Consider the following 19,260-nt stretch of genomic DNA (forward strand, 5'->3'; position numbering starts at 1 on the left):
GTGGGAATGCAATTTATTTGCCTTTTAACTGTCCAATTTCTGACATTTTGGTAGAGAAAGTGAAATTATTTTGACAGGATTGATAAGAAGCAATCTGTAGAGTGACAGATGTCACCATCCTAAAATGGAGTGGAAGGAGAGCACCTGCATCTAGGTATTCCTGCTCCTATACACAGATTTCAGGAATGGTATTGAATGAATAGATAAAATTAAGACCCTTAGAAGACTCTGTATCTCTTGCAAGTCTTCAGGAAGACTGATCCAAATTCTAAAGATCAGATTCAAGGCTAATAAAAATTTGTTTGACAGTCAAAACCCAGAGCTGATTAAAAGGAACTGCATGTGAGGAGGCAAGTCACAGAGGGAAAGCAACCTGGAAACAGCACTCAGAAATTTGAGAACCACATGTAGCTGTGGTGGAGTTACCTGTGGACACATGCTCTCCTACCACAAAGTGTAAATGCTGCATGAGTTTGTGATCCTGATGGAGGAAACCCTATGCTACTGCCCCCTGGTCCCTGCTGCACTCACTCCTTGTCTGTTTAATAACTGCTTTGATTACTTTTTGAAATATTAAATGGGTGAAAAATTGTCTGTCTTTATCGCCTTCTTATTGCTGTTGTTATTTCAAAGAATGCTAAAGGCTACTCTAAAAAAATAAATGAAGATGAGATTTATTTTCCTATTTGAGCTTTACAGAGACAAACAATTTTAGGCTGCCAGAATTTCAGACAACCAAGCTTAAGAAATCCTAAATCAATCTGAATGAGAGAGGGTACGTACTCAACCTCTCATGACAAAGAGGAAACATTTGAGGCTTCATAAATTGGATATGCCAAAAATTTAAGCCATGAAAATCGTGAAGTCACCCATGGAAACGTGTGCCTCCTTAAGACAACACAAATACACAGTACGAATATGCCCGTTTCATTTTGCTTTCTAATTCTAGTGGAAGCATATCAGCTTTGCTGTTACATGCTGTTACAGCCACAATCAGTGCTGATGGTTAAATTGGACTCCCACCATTATAAACCCCGATGAGCTGCTGGTCTGGCACTCTACACAACAAATTTTAATTTGTATATTTCTTGGTGATCTCACCACATGCAAAATAGATAGAAAATAGTAAAATTCAGAGGACAGTACTAAGTTCATCTTTTTAATCTCGTATCTACATAAGGAGAAGAATTTTAAGTCCTGTTGGTCCTTGGAAAGATTAAATTTAACCTTCCATTTTCTTGATTTTGTTGTTTGTGAAGGAGAAGAACAGGGATTGGAATTAGCAAGCATGAAGAGACTCTTGAGGCAAGTCATAGAATCTAAAGAGCTGCTCTACATGTTTTATACTTCGCCATCAAATGAAGAAATACGAACTTTTACACACCATAATCAAATACCATAGAGCTGTAGAGATGACAGTTAAATTATTTGAGTCTGAAAAACTAGGTAACAGAACAGAAGAAAACTGCAAACACAATGAAATCAATGGGACAATGCCCACTCATTTAAAAAGCGTTTAGGTCAGCCAAAAGACAGCCTTACAGAAGCCTTTAGGTACCTTATACATTTGTTAATGTACACTTTGCAGACATAAATAGAAATAAGTTCTCTTCACTTGAGTAAATAAACAAATGTATTTGGAAATGCTAAAACCTTGTGTTTGTGCTCAGTATTGAGAAGCAAGTTGACAATGCCCCAATAGCATTCTGAATGTTATTTCTATAGATAATACTCTTTCCAGTTATACATATAAATAGCTCAGGGAATTTAGTGCCTCTGCCCAATAGTAAAAGATGATTCTGAGTAATATCCTATCACTCCAGGTAATTGTCTGAGGTTTCTTTTATTTCACTGTATCTATCTGTTCTCTTTTTCTATAAGAAATTTGTAAAGATGAAAAAAATGTTCCTGTGCCCTTAAATATGTAATAGCAACAAATCTTTGTTTTGAAGGGGAGATGATTGCACAGTTGTTACAAAGAAAACAAAAGTCTATTCAGCTCATGCATTGGTATGATAAAGCCTGCTGTACTCACAGTGAGCTTAATGAAACTTGGACACAATCAATCTTCACTTAACAATAGTAGGTCTCAGAGTTTACTATGTTAACAAGAGCTGCAAAGTCAACAAGTTTAAATCTTGCCTGAAACAGTGCTTTCAGGTTCATAAATACCTGGTGAATGGAGCTTGGTGGCTGTTACTGCTGATTTCTTAGGGGATGAAACAGCTGGTCTGTTAGCATCCTGATCTTTTTGTACTTCTTTCTTCAGACCTGTTTTAGAAAAAAAAAGAAGGTAGAAAGAAATCAGTTTTATAATTCTGTTTGCAATTGTACAGAACTATGTCACTAACGTACACACCAGAATGGCAAAATATAATTATTTCACCAATACACATCCTGGGCTTCGTGCAGAATGATTCTACCCAGTACTGTGTTGTATGCCAACCTGCCACTTCTGCAATCATGACTGCATGCATGTGGCTGAGCTGACATACACAGCACAAAAGAAGATCAGAAGGCCTTACACACTCACTTGGTTCTCCAGCCATCTGCAGAGTCACAAATGCCATTAAAGCACAAAGAGTTACACAGTAGTCCATTCTATCTGTTCTGAGCTCTGTGTTCCCTTTACCTTGATGTGCATCCTCATCCTGGGCTAGAGGAGAAGCTGAGTAGGACTGCACAAAGATGACTTATACAGGATCAAAATCTTCAGGGACACTTGCTGGATGACTGGCTTTCTGTTCTCTCCAAAGCCTCAGCTAGTCACAGTTGCAGTATTAGGCTTATTTTTGATGCATCATTCACCTTCACCTTGTCTGCATGAGGACTTGCAACCAGTGATCTGAGGACACAGCATTCGCCACTCGCCATAAGCCAAGCTTCATATTCTCTAGCACTGTCTCTTAGCATTCAGAGTGACTTCCAGCTTGAAGAGTACCTCTGTGAGGAGCACATACACACACACAAGCTCTGAGCCCAACTATCTGAGGGAGGATGGCACAGGAGACCATCTAAGAACCTCTTTGATTCCCTTTGGTCCATCTCAATTTTCTCTGCTGTTTGTAAATTTGACATGTTGAGGATACAGGTCCTATTTGTGATTAATACTTTTCACAGCGATGTGACTGAGGATATAAATTTCCTGTGTCTGCCACCTACTACACTGTATTTTACTGAAAAGCAGGACATAAAATAAGTTTATGGTGGCATTTCATTACTACGGAGCAAGTGAAAGCAACCTGAGATGGGAGCTCTGAGACAAAACCAGAGCTTGTTTAAGAAGGTATAATTTATAGAGTTACAAATTCAAGCATTACTTTTTCATGGCAATGAGGCCTTATTTTTAATGTGGTTTTCAAAATAAAAATATGATGTGCAAATGCCCCATATACCAAGCTCCTCCATGAATTTTGCTGTGCAAATGTTGAACAGACAATGGTAGGGAAAGTGAGTTTTCCTTATGCTTTCAGTGGTAACAAGAGGCATATAAATACTTTTGTTTTGAGGCATTTTCAGTGAGGAATACCTGGGGAATTAGTTCAGGCTGTTAGCCTTAAGCACAAAATGAGGAACAATTCTCCAGTTAGAGGTCAGTTAAAGAAAACAGAGCAAAGAAGCAAAGAATCCAGCAATCACCACCATTCTGCAGAGGGCAAGGGGAGGTCTGCAGAGAGCAGTGAGACTTGCATGCAGGTGCAGATGGTGCCACGTGGGAGAGGTGGCTGCATGGGGACATGAGCCCTGGGAAGTGGGACATCAGCAGAACAAAGGTGCAAGGACAGGAGAGTAGGACTAATAACAAGGGCAGAAAATGAGGATAACTGCCCTTCTTCAGTTTACAGGATTAGGAGGGCTCCTGAGGTCTGGTAGGGGCATCAATGCAGCAACTGGGGAAGCGAGGAAGGGTTGTGTAGCAAGGGAAAAGCCAATGCACAGTGCAGCCCTCCTGGGAAGGGGCTGGAGAGAATTGCATGTGGAGCTAGTGGTTATTCAGCTTCTCCTTCATATGTAGAAAGGTCCTGGTGGCCTCTTTGTGGCCTTCCTTAGCAGAGAGGGATTTAGGAAGCATGCAGCAGGCAAAAGAAAAGACAGTCCACAGGAACAAACTATTATCATTCTGCTAAGCTCATCACCCACAGGGATATCTTAAGGGAAGAGCCGTCCCTGGCATCAGACCTCAAATAAGAGCTTGTTCCGAATGTTTTTCTAAAAGGTGGGTTTATTCTTCTACTCTTTTGAAACAACGACTGCTGGTTGTTTAAAAGGGAAACATTCAGAGAACATGCTGATTTCAAGGGAAGTTCCTGTAGGGAAAATTAATTTTTAAATGAGAGGAGTTTGGGCTCTGAATTTGTCATTTCGCAGAATTCTAGAATTTTAAGTTTAAAAAGATCTGTAGGGGAGCACTGGCATGATGATCAGCATAATGCTGTACCACAGGGTATGCACAGCAGGAGATTATGTAGTTCAGTCTTTTCTACCTTGAGGTGTACTAGGAGTAACTCAAAGGTTATAATGTACATACAAAGTCTGATGCTCCACTGTAACTCAGGAAACAAGACAGACATTTCAGTTGCTATTACAACTGAATGTGTCAAATAATACTTTGACTGTCATATGCATTTTGTAATATTAAAAGGTGTTGTGCATGCACTCATAAAACCACAAAAAAATGTAAAATGAGATTATGAAAGGAAATTAGGCACCACAGGTGTATATTTCTTGAACCTGCAAACTGTTTTAATTTTGTTCTAAATTTGTCTTTTAAAAGGTACATTAACTCTAACCTGGAACAAAATTTACTTCAAATTCTTAGTGTTATTGCCCACAGGCTTGAAATGTGTAATTCCAGTTAGCTCTGTGCTAAATGCCCATACATCACTTTTTATACCTGCAGGCTGTGTAATCAAAGCTCTTAGCACTGAGCCTCTCCACACAAGGCTCCTGGCAGAGCAGGAAGAACTACTAACTTCCAGGCTTCCAGAAACAGCTTGCAAGATTCTGCCAATGCCTTCCTCTATTGGAGCTCATGGAGCAAGGAGAAGCCTTTCCAGTAGCCAAGAATAAAAGCCACAAACTACTAACTTTCATATGAATTTACATTCCATCTAAGGTTACAAATCTCCCAATGTTTCCTCTCTTTTAAAAACTGTACCTGTATATAGTAATGGATATTTCAGGCCATAAGATAGCTGTGAGCATCAGTAATTGCTCTTGTTTCTACTAGTGTGGTTACAGCAATTGCTTTAGAAAATGCATTCAAATGCACAGTTCTGTAAACAACACACATAGCCTGCTTCAAACCAAACAAAAGGAGAAAAGTCAAAATCAGTAGAAATACAAGGCAAAACACTCCAGACGTGTTAAATCCATCACCTGGAGAAACAGCAGACAAACGAAACCACTTCTTCATTCCCCCATCGTTGCTGAATGTTAGCCTAAGAACCAGAGCTAAAGATGCCTTATCTGAAACATCTTCTCAAGACCTGCTGCAGAATGAGCACTTGTATTTGCCTGTACCTTTCTGAGTCTTTAAAAGGCAGGACAGTGGGGTAGGCTTCGATTTAGTTTCACACTTCAGACTGAAAACATGCTAACAAATTACGCATTGGGTATTTTCTCCAAAACAAATCCCAATATGCTGTAGACATCATTAACAATTCAGTGGGACTGGCTGCATTCAGTTGGATTCCAGCTGTTCTCAAGCGTATTTTCCAAGTTAACTAATGCAGTCTGCAAGTTTAAATAAACCCAAGGAAGTGTTTTCAATCACTCACAAAGAACCACTTTGAGCTTTCTTCTGCCTTTCCCCTTGATACTCAACTAGTTGCACACATTGTTTGAGACAAGATGAGCAAAGCTGACAATATGTATTCTGTACAGTAAGAGCAGTCTAATTCTCTCCAGAGACTCTCCACTGCCTGTGATCTGTAAGACACTGAAAGACTTTGAATAAATAAGTAGATGTAGAAGAAAGACCACGTATTTGTTGAAGTAGAAACTGCTAACTCTTGTGCTTTTCCCTTTGTGCTTGTTTTAAATTCAAAGTCAATCTGATAAGAAAAAAAGAAGGACAAGGATTATTCCATTGACTCATCTGAAAGTGATTGCTCTCTTTCTGTGTTAAAAAGGAAGGTCTCTTTATCTGGTGTTAAAAAAAAACAAAACACTAAAGGCAAAAATAAACCTGACAAAACATTCTTTGGACTGAATAAAAAATCTCAGGGCAATTCAGAACATCCAACTTTAGATGCAGAGTTAAAACAACCTCTTCATGCCATTTCACATGTATCCCATGACATTTTATTGTTGCTTCCTCACACAGTTGTGCTACACCATGTTTTAGACTGGGTCCCAGGACAGAGTAGTTCTACACATCCCTATGTTCAGTACAGCAACAACCTGAGTGTAACCCACTGCATATTCACTATTCTTTTAATGAAAAACATTTACAAAGGGTAACAAAGTGGCTGGAGGATCTCCTCCCTTCATCCCTGCAAGAGCATTGGTTCTTGCTTTTCCTGTCTTAGCTGATCTTAGCTCATCCCTCCGCCTCTGAGGTTGTGTTGTCTGGATTTTGCGGAAGCTGATTAAAACAAGTACATTTTACCTTTTAAACTTGCTAGCGAGAGCTGTAATAACACCGACTTCATTTTTCATCTTGACTGATTGCATTTAACAGCCTTCCCTGTTACTTATAATCTACTGGTACATGTAAAAGCACAAGAATTGACTGGGTTAGATTTTTTGAACAATGTTTTTGATTGTCTTTAATTTAATGAGCCAAGTAGAAATAAACTGCACAAATGAATTCCTTATTGCTATTGTCATTGCTCTCAAATTAGGAAGTTTCTAACGGGGAAAACCAGTCACTTTTATATGAGGTAAATATTAAAGAAGAATAACAACCATGCTGAGATAAGTATGCTGTAACACGCACCCCTCAAACCCCACAACACAGAAAATACAAAATCCTTTAGCTCTCTGATTTCATAGACCATTGGGTGACCAGTCTACTCTGGTGGACAGAGCTGAGGTCTGAAACAAGCAACAACCTGATGCTCAGGAATTCGGAGGAGGACTGCAGGCACAAACAAGGAAGTCTAGAGGAGCCTTAGTACGCTGAAGGTGAACCAAAGTTTCAAGACAGGAGGGTTTAGAGATACCAAGCTGAATTTTCAGTTGGTTTCTATGTTGTGAGAGAAGGATGTGGCTAAACAAAAACAGAGATGAAACCATAGAGGAAGGTGTATTACTTGAACAGAATAAAATTATGCAGAGCTGATCAGATGTAAACCACTTCTCAAATCTTTAAATACAATGATTGAACCATACTTTCTTTTCACTTCCTGAACTGCATGCAAGTTCTGTTGACTTTGTGGGAGCCATGCACTCAGCTCCCCAGCACAGACCTATCTTTTAGCTAGACATTTCTGCTCATGAGTCACTCCTCCTGAATGTGCAAAAGAGTCCAGAGCACTAGAAAACACATCTCCCTTTGCCTCCTCTGAACAAAACCAGATCTCCCAATCTCCTCTCCTGACTTGTCCTGTCATGTGCCACACTTTCTTGGCCATCTTGGCGGCCCTCTACTACTCTAATTCCAGTATGTTACACTGTTCTTGTCCTAGGATTCCCCAAAATGAACAAAGTTGTGAGTAGCCACATGTGAATAAGGATAGGACCTTTGTTGCTGCAGGCCACACTTTCACTAGTGCAGCCCAGTATGCAGCTTGTCTGTCTTGTTACAAGCACACATTGTACACTTAAGTTCAACTTGCTGTCTAGGAAGTTGTTTTTTCAGAAGTGGATCTTAGCGGCACAGTTCCCAGTGGAGACCTGCTTTCACCTTTAAACAAAATGTAAAATAATAACAGATATGGTAAATATTACTTAGGTTATTACTGTATTTCTCAGGGCAAGTAATATGATTAAGTGAAATTAAAGGACCTGACTCGCTTTTTCTAGTCAAGTATGCTCTTTTTTTATTTTTTAAATGTTGACAGGCATGTAAACATGAAAGGGGTATAATAACAAACTAAAAAGGGCTGTGCAACACACTGAAACCTGATCAAGTGTAATCTTTTCATAGACCAATTGAAAGGCTACCAGTTCATGTCTTCAAAACAATCTGCGTGGCAACGATCTTCCACTGCTATTGTCCTATGACAGAATTTTTTTATCATCTGAATTACTGCACAGCAGCAGCTATAGGAGTCCGTTTTCATTAATCAAACATGTTCTATTCCCTGTAGTCCAATTTATTTGTCAGGCACTTTCCTGTGAAATACCAGGAGTATAATCTCTCTTGAGAAGTCGTCTCTTTTTTTTTATAATGAGAATTTACAGCACAAGTGATCTTCTCAGGTAACATCTATCACATGAAAGATTTAATGTGATTTTTATTGGTTATTTTCCACTCATTAATATAGATAGATATGTTCATTTGTGAACTAATTTACTATTCAGGCATGGTTAAAATTATGTGCATCTCCGAAATGCAAATATAATTCTTACATCACCTGATAATCCACTGTTTCACAAATATTATTAATATTGAAATCACTGCCATTCTTTTTGTAAAATACTTTTTCCTCCTTTTACTGCTGTAAGATATGCTGTATACAATACACAGCGTCCATACATTTTAGCTGTAACTGTGGAGTACACTAAGCACTTTAGTAACTGCAATGTCTTGCACAGGAGCTTGGACAGATGCAGTATGTGTTTATATGCACATATGAAACATCAAGCCCTATAGCAATTACCACTAGGTGATTGCTAGGAGTATTGTACATAGAATATCTATCATATAATTCTACAAATACACAGAATATACAGAAAGAATCATTGTGGTTTCCCTGCTTTTCAAAAGCTTTATTACATGGCTGATTTAAGCTCTGCAATTGGGCCAGCCTGGCCTTCTGACTTTGACTGAATGAGACTGGTGACTTCTTCAAATGCAAAATTCACCCCTAGGTTCATGTTATTGATTCACTTTTTCTTACGGGAAAATGTGTTCCACTTTCAAGATAGTGTATGTTTGCTCTGTAAGTCCTTTCTGCACAGGGTCTTACCCCCATGCACAAGGAGGGGTACGTGGTACAAAGATACATAGCTAAAAGCTTCCATCCATGGTGGAAACCACCTCTGTCTCCTTGGTCACAGCCTTTGTGCAGTCTCCTGCCCTGGGGCAAAAAAGGAACAGGAAACTGTGGTGGTTTAGTTCCTTCCAACCATGACTCCATGGTGAGACTGGGCCGCTGCTAGTTCATCTGTGTTAAAACTGGGCTGAGATGGAGGATAAACATGTGGCACACCAACCATCCGTTTGTAGATGTTTTCCTCATGATCCAGCTGCAAATAAGAGGTAAACAACAAGCAGCCTTACCAGGCTAAAGCCACTCTTTCCAAGAAGGGACTGTAAGATGAGTTACTTCTTCCCAGGCTACCCTGGCAACCTGGAGCTGGATATCTTAATACACATTAAAAAACTGGGCTGCTAACTAGGAACACGATGAAACATGATAAGGATAAATCCCAGTCCACCTAAGACTTTCTGAGATGTATTGCTGACACTGAGTCTTCCCTTAAACATTCCTTTATCAAGCACATAAACTGAAGGACTGGGAAGGTTGTTCTCTACATCCATGCAACAAAAACTTGCATCTGGATCTCTTTTAACTACATTCCCTGTGAGAACAAAGACTACCTTCAATACAAGGGCATCCAAAATGGTCACTGGATATAAAATAATCTGTATGATTCATGGAAGAACATCTTAAGTGATTTGTCTTTTCCATTGTTCCATCTTCCTACATCATGGTTGTTCTTCTCTTGTTCGGATTGTCTGTGCAAGCAATTATCATTATGCAATAGTTTGGAAGAATATTAGACTTTTATTCATTCCACTGTTTTCAAGGCATTTCAACCCTTCGGTCCAGAGCACTGGTGAAGGTGCTGCTGTTGCAGTGATGAGGTAGGCTGCCTTCCCAAGCATGACATTCATCATCTTTGTTACATGTCAGTGTCAGTGACCCAAGGAGTGTGTGTGTGGTGGATTAGTTTTTAGCATATCTTCAAACATATTTGAAACATTGATTTTACCTCTCTCCTACCCTATGATGTCCACCAATGACAGAGTTGCCCAGTACGGACTTGTAGCCTGTGCCAGTGATTGCTCTTTCCATTTTACAATGGCATTAAACACAGTCCTTTTACAGTGTCTGCACATGCAGACTTTTAACCTTTACATCCTCTATCTGCTGCAGGACATTCTTTTGGGGACTGGCCTTTTCAGCACACCCATGAACTTTTTCTGCCATTCTGACAAAATTGTAAAGGGTTTTTGTTAGATGCTTTTGTTTGCCTGTGATCAGAAAGCCCAAACCAATATGAACACTTTGCTGTCCTTTCTCCATTTGCTTCATTTGATCTGTAGCATCTTCCTCCCAATTTAATAGAGTTCAATTTTTAAAAAGATGGGTTTGTGCTTCATCATTTAAAAGATGTGCAAAACCGTCCAAAAGATACCAAACCAGAAGATTTTTATTCTATATGGCTCCCTATCATATTAGGATATACAGACAGCATTCATATATTATTGCAAGAGAGACAGTATCAGACTTGCTAAAACCCCTTGTCTTTATCACTGCTTTGATTTATTTCCGCTTTTGCTTCCAACAGATACTGAGCATAACGAGAAACCATAATTTTAAAAAAGTCATTTGACCACAGATACATCTACTGCTACTTTGGCTCATATAAAAATTAAATCAGAGCATTGGACTAACATAGTTTCTTTTGCTTCTGTTGGTTGTACGTATCAGCAACTTCCTAAACTTGCCTGTTCAGTATCTCCTTCTGACTGTTTGCATAGCAGAGCCAGGTACCCCTACTTTATACATTTAGTTTCCTTCCAGAATAAAGTAGGCAAGTTTTAGTTCACCTTACTGAGTCTCCCTATCAAGACTAGACTATAAGCTTAGTCAGGTGGTGGAAACGGTCTTCATACACTGCTACATCCAGTCTTTGCTGGTACAAACAGAGGTGCCTTGCTGGGAGGAGGCTGGGCAGGTGACTGGAGCCCCTCAGAATGGTAGAGAGTAATTTCAACTCTTTTCCAGTTCTGATGGATCTAACATGCTCTAGCAGCATCCCTCCTGTCTCTCTGCTACTCTGGCTTGCATAAGCAAGCATGTGAGTAAATCACATCCCTGGTGTGGAAAGTCCATGGTGGGCTGCTGGATTGAAACCTGACTCCTGTTTTGCACTTGGCTGTGGCAAAGATTAGGAAACATGAGCAGAGTCAGACTAACAGCCTTGCAATGAGAAGAACAAATCTGACTGCTCTCCAGTGTAAGCCTGAACACAGCACATCCTGCATCAGGCATACCTGTGTACCCATGCACCCACAGAGACAAGGACTGAACACAGCACTCTACAGCCTAGCGGGAAGAAAATCCAATTCAGAAGCTATACCGCTTTGTCTCCAACAGGCCTATAAACTCAGACACTGCATGACATTAACTGCACATTACAGCTCCTCACCTACAAGCTCACTTTTGGCAAACTTGAAGCATGGGCAAAGAGCTTTCCTTTGTGTGCACCCACAGAAGTAGACATGGTTCCTGGAGGGTTATACAAAGACAATAACAAATGCTCTGAAGTAAACTACACTGAAACTAAGTGATGAAACAGAAAACATCTCTTGACAACCTCAGGACAATGAGCAAATTAAGGTTATTTAACAGGAAGAAAGTTGGAGAACTTCTCACAATTCTTTATGGCCTTTTATTGTTCAGCTTTGTCCCCAGAGGAGTAAAATCCAGCAAAAATTAGTCTTTTATTTAAAAAACTAAATAATTTCCTAGATTAAAATTCCAAATTAAAAGTTCACTTTAGCTTTCTGCCAGCCTCAGTAATTATTTTTCCCTTCAGTACTTATGCCCTGATGTAATGGCAAACACTTTCTGGATGCCTACTGCCTGATCAGTATTGTTTTACATCAAGTTGTGATTTCTGCTCTTCTGTGTGTGTCTGAGATTTGGAGCATGTGGAAAATCAGAGGTGACAGCCTGAACCATTTGATTAGTCTTGCCTATGATAGATCTTGTGCTCCACATTAGCATGATTGCGTATCAACCACCATGGTTCCAGCTCATTTGAGTGCTCCAAAATGGAAATCTCCACGGCAAGGACTCGTTCCTGTGAGGCTGCACAAGTAGTAAAAGACCCAGATCTTCTTGCCTGTGACAAAAGAAGCCCAGCGGCCAGAGTTGCTCCTCTGCAGAAACTTAAAATAGCCCTTTGAAGCTTATCATGCCAATGCTACTAACTGGGGGAAAAAAAGGCTTTTGCTGGAGATGTCTAGGGGCAAATTTGATACTAATCAAATAGTGCTGTAGCCTGAAATGGCATAACTTAGCTAGGGACCAGAAGAGAAAAAAGGAAGCTCAAAAGGAAAGGGAAAAAAAAAATGAAAAAGAAAGAAACAAACAAAAAAGCATCACCTTTGATCAGTATTTTCTGTTCATAGATAGGGTCTGTTTCACAGAGTGAGTACAGATGATAGAAGTAAACAGTTTTCTGACAGTAAGAGACACTCACCCCTGTCTGTGTTGGACAAAAAAACACATCCTCCTCCCCCCTTGTCTTTCACTTAGCTGTACTACATAAGGAGAACAGTGTCAGCTTCATCTTCCCTGCCAGATTCTCTAAGGCACTGATTATAGCAGTAACTGCTTTTCTGCATATGGTAAGTTAACCAGGTGTGTTTGGTTTGTGTGGCAAGGTTTAGGTAGCAGGGGCTACTGTGGTGGCTTGTGTGAGAAGCTGCTGAAAGCTTCCCCCATGTCTGAGAGAGCCAATGCCAGCCAGCTCCAAAGACAGCTGGCCAAGGTTGAGCCCATCAGTGATGCTGGTAGGACCTCTGGGATGACATACTTAAGGGGGAAAACTGCTGTGCAGCAGCAGCTGGGAGAGAGTGAGAATATGAGACAAACAACACTGTACTTATAGCAACCAGCCAGCCTTGCTGGTTTTTCTCCCCCTGTCCAGCTGATTAGTGATAGAGAAGCTTGGAGTGCACCTGGTGTCCAGCCAAGGTCATCCCACCACACCAGGTTAAACTATCTTGAAACTGGGTGTCCAGAACTAGTAATGCATAAAGTCTTTGTCTCTTATTTTGTACTATTTTTTTCCTTCCCTGTTTCATTTTCAGTGTATGTTATCAAAGCCAGTAGGACATACACAGAGATGAAACACTCTGATGAATAAGAGCCAGACTGGATAAGAATGGTGACTTATGCAAAATTCTTTATTTTGAAATCTAAATGTTAGATCTAATCTGAACTTGATGGAATTTCTGTACTCTTACTGAAGCACTCTCTTTTTTAAATCCTTACTATTCTGTACAGGCATACGCATCTCTTTACTGAAGACCATGAAGAGGCCTATCCAAACTGTCTTTATAAACAAAAAACCACTGAATCAGAAAGTCTGATTTGTCTTTCTGCATAATGTTCCCTCTAAAAAGGCAGACATGAAGCTACAGTATTTTAGGGACAGAAGTAGAAAAGCATTTAAAAATCCTAAAGGAGAATCTTAGGAGAGAGGGGACAATAGAAATGGGAAACAATGAGGCAGTGGAAAAGCAAGGAAAAATTCATGAAAGTGGAACTAGAGGTTGTTTCTATGAGAAAATATGTAAAGCCATGAAAACTGCAGGAGTGAAGAAAGATTCAGGCACATTCAGGTTCTCACAGCTCCAAGGTTCCAGCTTACTAGCAGCAATAGAAAAGCTCTCTGAAAAACATGCTGGCTTTGAATAATTACTTTGTGTCAGACCACTTGTGGAACAAATCCAGGTACTGTTTAAGTCAAATTCACATTTCACCACTGTTACGCAAACACAGTGGAGTATGTTTCACTCACTGAAATACGTTACACCTCATGCACCCCATTTTCTTAGTGATCTATGAAGTGCTTTCTAGGAATATAAATTTTGAAACCACATTATTCCTTCCCCTCCACATGGAAAGATGCAATATTGACTTTGGCAGCCACATCAAGAGTTCAATGACCAGTTCAGGCATAGGCGTCTCTCCAGTAAGCTCCTCTAATTATGTTTTTAAAAATTACTGTTGTTTTTATATTATTGCTAATGTTCCTTCCCCTTGAGGGGCTTGAAGAATCTCGTGAGGCATAAGGAAGCAGGAATGAACACGGAGGCACATAGAGACTGTAGTCTGCGAGAGCTTGCTGTGGTTACAGCATACTTCTTGGGCCCTGAAGAACTTCCATGCTTTTCATGAGGACCCTAAGGGAACTCTGAGATCTTGGCTGATGGACATCCAGGGGCCACCCCAGTGCAGAAAGATAAGCCTGGGTCCATATTAGACAGAAAGGCAATGGAACAGACAGGAGCTAGAACAGGGTAGAGAACACTGTCCACTAGTTGTAAGGAAAGTGCTTGAAGCCAGCTGGGGTGAGGACACGACATCTGCTACCAGGCAAGAGTTTATCTACAGCCATGCTTTTAAACTTCTCATTATGACCACTAATCATATTGACCTTTCTTACAAGTCGCAATGATTGAACAGCCTTAACTCATCCATTACACCCAAACTAAAGTCTTTACATTGCCAGTGCTGAGTGTGTGATAGATGTTCAGTGTCACAGGCACTCTCATCTCTCCCCACTGAATGGGCAGGCAGATGGGCCAGTGTTAGCAGCCCTCAAGGGCAGGTAACATGAACTGCTCTTTACTCTCTCTAAAATGGTGAGTCCTACCCAAGAAGATACACCCCTACATCATTGACAAGGCAAGCTTGAGTTCATATACCATGTCCAAGTGCCAGGCTATGGAAGGGGCAGCTTGAAACAAGTGTGAGCAGGAGATAGTGGAGAGATGCACAGGTATTTCAACAGAAAATCCTGCATTTGGCAGAAAACTGTAAACTTTCTTGTGTGAGATGCTATGAATTATTGCCGGCTGATCTGAGACATAGCTGGATTGAGCTGAAGGAGGGCTTTGGCAAGGAAACAATTTGGAAACAAGACCTGGAGTATATTTTTTTTCATTTATTTGTCTCCTTTTCCCTCTCTGAGTGAAAACACCACAAATAGCTTAGATTTAGGGCACAGTATTCCCATCTTTGCAAGCATACCTAGCAATGAATCATCTGCTCAATGGAATGTTTTGGTCTCTAAAGCACTGCAATGTTTTCAAAAGCTGTTTGGTGAGAACCAGTAATATATACACTAAATCTCTGGCACGTGTAGTTAGGGACACTAAATGCCTTCACCTCCAGACAGTTCACAAAATGAGATTATAGCTGTGTTGTTGAATGTGTTTGAAAGCTAACACAGCAAAGGGAGCCTAAATCAGCACATGGGCAATGTGCCCAAGAGTAACATTTAAGCGAGTAAGCAGTAAAACAACATCATAATGAGTTTTCTGCATTTCTTGGCAGGTTGTGTTTCAAGTTTGAAGCACTTACCAGCAGGTGCTGTGGCAGTTTTTGGTGCTGGAAGTAAGCTCCTGCGTGGAGTGGCTGTGTTGCTCGATACCTGTGCTGTGCTCTTGCTGCTCCCCTTGGGAACATCTTTAGAAGGTGCAGGTGCCTTAGGAGTGGTTTGCTCTTCATTTCCAAAGATGGAACCTGCAGGAAACCAAAATTGCTCTAATTATAAATTCATAAAAAATGTATGTGAACTGTGGCATGCAACTGAGCTTGTATCAGCAATTATAATCTACAAAGCCATATTCTCTTTGTGGCTTGGGCTGAGTTACATGAACTTTCTGCATGGTTATGTAGAAATAATGAGTTCCTAGCAACTTAAACATTGAGTCTTGGCAGCTGTTGGAGTCTGTCTCTAGCAGAAGCTTAATACCTGCTTTTTTGCTCTAGCTCCATAAAGGTATCTGGCTGCAAGGCTCATAAGGAAACCAAGGAATTTCAAGTATCTGGGTGGACGAGTTGTTTTGGCTTTGCAGCTGCTACAGGAGTCGCCCTACACAGTTACCCTAACACTTGGAAGTTGCCGGTTGTTAAGTAATGGGCAATAGACTGGCTCAGTGGTGCAAGGAACCAAATTCTCCTACCCAGAAGGGATTTCCCACAAACAGCCCTCAGACAACACTCAGACATTCGAATAATAAAATGAAAAACAAACAAACAAAACATCTGCCTTAACTCTCACATCCACTTTAATCATAGTCTCATAATGAACCTCAGGTTGCCAAGGTTTCCAGTTTATATTGACTTCTTTCAAAACCTCTAATGGGTTTGGTTTTCTCCTGCATTTGCTATGGGGGAATAATGACATGTAGGCTCCTTGTAGATATAAAGAAACCAATCTTTTTTTTTTAGCGTTGGAAAAAGGCAAAGATGGACTGTCTTCTTTATCTATCGAGTAGGAAGCCTAAGAGGAGCAAAAGATTATAGCGTCTGGACTTGAACATTTGCAGAAGGATGAATATTTCGTTTGAAAAAAAATGAGTGGAGATAGTGTCAAGAAATACATAGGATTTTATTTTAAAAGGCTATAATTTTTATTCCCATTATTTTAAAAAGATACAATCCAATACTATTTAGGTATTGCCTGCAGGAAAATGATAACATTATTTTAATAATTGGCTTGTCCAAGTCTTCAGTATTTTAAGAGGTAGGCTTCTTAAATGTGCGCAAGTAAAGCAGAGATTTTATTTTGCCTTTCTTACCGAAAATCCATTAGAAAAAAGTGTAAGTTGGAAAAGAAAATCCTCTTTTCTGATAAAAGAAGAATGTACCTTTTGGCTCTGACAAAACAGTTCAAGTTTTGCTGTGTATTTAAGGCTGCTTGCATATAAGTTTTAATTTAAAGAACGTATCTGCGGTATACATGGACTTCTACAAACACATTTGACCTTTGTCAAGTGACATTAAAAATTTAAACAAAAGAGTGTACTGTACTCTACACAGCAACAGGAAAACCTGAAGCATTACTCACATTTACACTGCTCTGCATGTAACAACTCCCCATTGTTTTATATCCAAAGTATACAGATTTATTTTTTTTTCACCTGTGTTACAAACATTTAAGATTATGTTCTGAATTATCTGCTGACAAAACCCTGCTGACTTCAGTAAAGTCACATCAGCAGAAAATCCAGCCCCGCCTGACCCAGTCTCCTCTGCAGTGGTACAGGACACCTCTACCAGGTGCCAGGGAGAAGTTACAGCATGTGTGTTCACCTCAGCCTGTCTTCATTGTACTCCAGAAGTTACTCCTGAAGTGGTCTCAGATACGTGTTGGTTTGGGTAGCACTGTTTGTAGAAAATTCTTTTCTTTCCTCAGCTTAGAAGTTTAAATTGCAGGCACTAATCTTGATGAGCAAATTATTCCTATTTTTCACAGTTAAATGCCATTCAAGTGCTCTTTAAAGGAAACCCTTTATTCTCTATTGTGAAATCTATTACACGGAGAACGTTTCAACTCACAAATCTGACTAAATGGAAGCAATTTCTGCGTTGAAGAACAAGGTGTCCAGGGGAGTTACATAACCTCTTATTAAAAAAAGAAGATAAAAACCTTTTCTAGGTATTGAAGATGAAGTGCTGCCAGCTACGAACACTTTTGCTGTCTGAAACACAGGATAAGAGGTCTGCTTATAGAGAAATGAGTGTGTGTGTGTGTGTGTGTGTAAAGCTGACAAACACGGCCTCATCAAGTTTCCTGAATCAGAAACGCCTGGAGAGCTGGTCATGCACCCCATGCTGCGGCTGGACAAACCCCTTCAAAAACGAAGAAAAAAGGCCATTCAGCTTTTGATCTTTCAGTAAAAAATGGACTCGAGGGGACAAGGTGCATAGCTGTATGGGTGTGCGTGGCAAGGTGTCGAGGGCTGCAGGGGAGTCCTGCATCGGGAGAAAACACTGCCTCAGGGCAGAGCTGCCCTGCAGTGAGGAGTGAGCAATGAAGTGTGAGAAGCACCCCTGCAAGCGCCAGGGTCAGAGAAAGGAGGGGGAAGGAGGTGCTCCTGCAGTCCCCAGGGAAGACTGTGGTAAAGCAGGTATTTCCCTGCAGCTTGTGGAGAGGACAACGGTGGAGCAGATATTCACACTGCAGCCCATGGAGGACACCACATGAGAGCAAGCGGACATGTCCTGAAGGAAGCTGCAGCCTGTGGAAAGCCCTCTCAGGAGCAGGCTCCTAGCAGAAGCTATGGCCTCTGGAGAGGACCCCATGAAGGACAGACTGCAGCCTGTGGTAAAGACCGGGAGCAGGGAATAGTGTGAGAAGGAAGAAAAGTGTTGAAGAGGATCTATTATGAACTGACTGCAACTGCACTTCCCCATGTCCCCTGCATTGCTCAATGGAGGAGGTGGAAGAGCTGGGAAAGAAGTGAAGTTGAACCTGGGAAGAAGGGGTGGATGGGAAGCTGGTTTAGTTGTTTGGGTTTTTCCTCTGTTTCTCACCATTCAACTCTATTTTAATTGGAAATAAATAATTTTCACCAAGTTGAGTATGTTCTGGCTGTGACAGCAGCTGGTAAAGGATTTCCTTGTTTTTCTCTCTAGCCATGAGCTTTTTCACCTCATTTTCTTCCCCATCCTGCTAAGGAAGGGTAGTAAGAGCTGCTGGGTGGGGATCTGGCAGCTATCCATAATAATATCAGTATCTCCGGGATTTGCTGAGGTAAGTTAATATTTAACGTAAAAGACAGTATCTCCCACTTTCTTCTTCACTTGGAGATGGAGTTTAGAAAGAGACAGTGGGGTACAGCAACACATAATATACCCAAACCCCCAAATGTTTGCTGCTCCCATGGATATCACTAGGACAACATCTAGTTCCCCAGAAGCAGGGCAAGGTGATCTCCACCTTGCTACACATAGTGCTGTATTCCACTTTTCAAATTGCATTCAAAGAAGAAATTAAATTAAAGATCCAGGAAAATACATATTCCTCACGACTGAAGAGGAAAATAAAGGTTTTCAGTTACTTGGAGGAATTAATTTAGATTATTCATTAAATAAGATTATTCATCAGACGGTACTTGTTATCCATTACGAGATAATGCCTTCCACTCTTATCTGCAGCAGGTGAGTCAGTATCATCTGCCCTCCTAGAATACTCCTCATTTTTCAGTAAAAGCCTGTACCAAAACACCGATGTGCAGTGTGTGAACAGTTTCCAGGTGATTGTATTGTACCTCCTCCCTCCTACTCTTCTACTTTTGCATTCTGTCTAAAGGAGAGTCCTTGCTTG

General features: G+C 40.5%; 1 protein-coding gene and 1 long non-coding RNA gene across 4 annotated transcripts in view; one reads left to right on the forward strand and one right to left on the reverse strand.

Moving 5' to 3' along the window:
* The window catches only part of MTUS2 (microtubule associated scaffold protein 2), a 280,586-nt gene that overhangs the window by 53,985 nt on the left and 207,341 nt on the right, over positions 1-19,260 (reverse strand). For all 3 annotated transcript variants that reach the window (XM_061457570.1, XM_061457571.1, XM_061457569.1), the window contains 2 exons: positions 15,507-15,668; positions 2,173-2,271 (listed from right to left, as the gene is read on the reverse strand). In XM_061457570.1, the coding sequence (XP_061313554.1) occupies positions 2,173-2,271; positions 15,507-15,668 (261 nt within the window). The remainder of the gene's footprint in view (positions 1-2,172; positions 2,272-15,506; positions 15,669-19,260) is intronic.
* LOC133271761 (uncharacterized) lies at positions 12,841-13,931 on the forward strand. The gene is made up of 2 exons (XR_009744242.1): positions 12,841-12,925; positions 13,063-13,931. It is a non-coding gene; the product is annotated as an uncharacterized LOC133271761 (long non-coding RNA).

Source organism: Pezoporus flaviventris, unplaced genomic scaffold, assembly GCF_033815535.1.
Source record: "Pezoporus flaviventris isolate CSIRO_AGI_PZ_B2104156 unplaced genomic scaffold, CSIRO_AGI_Pfla_v1 ptg000025l, whole genome shotgun sequence".
NCBI classification, from domain to species: domain Eukaryota; kingdom Metazoa; phylum Chordata; class Aves; order Psittaciformes; family Psittacidae; genus Pezoporus; species Pezoporus flaviventris.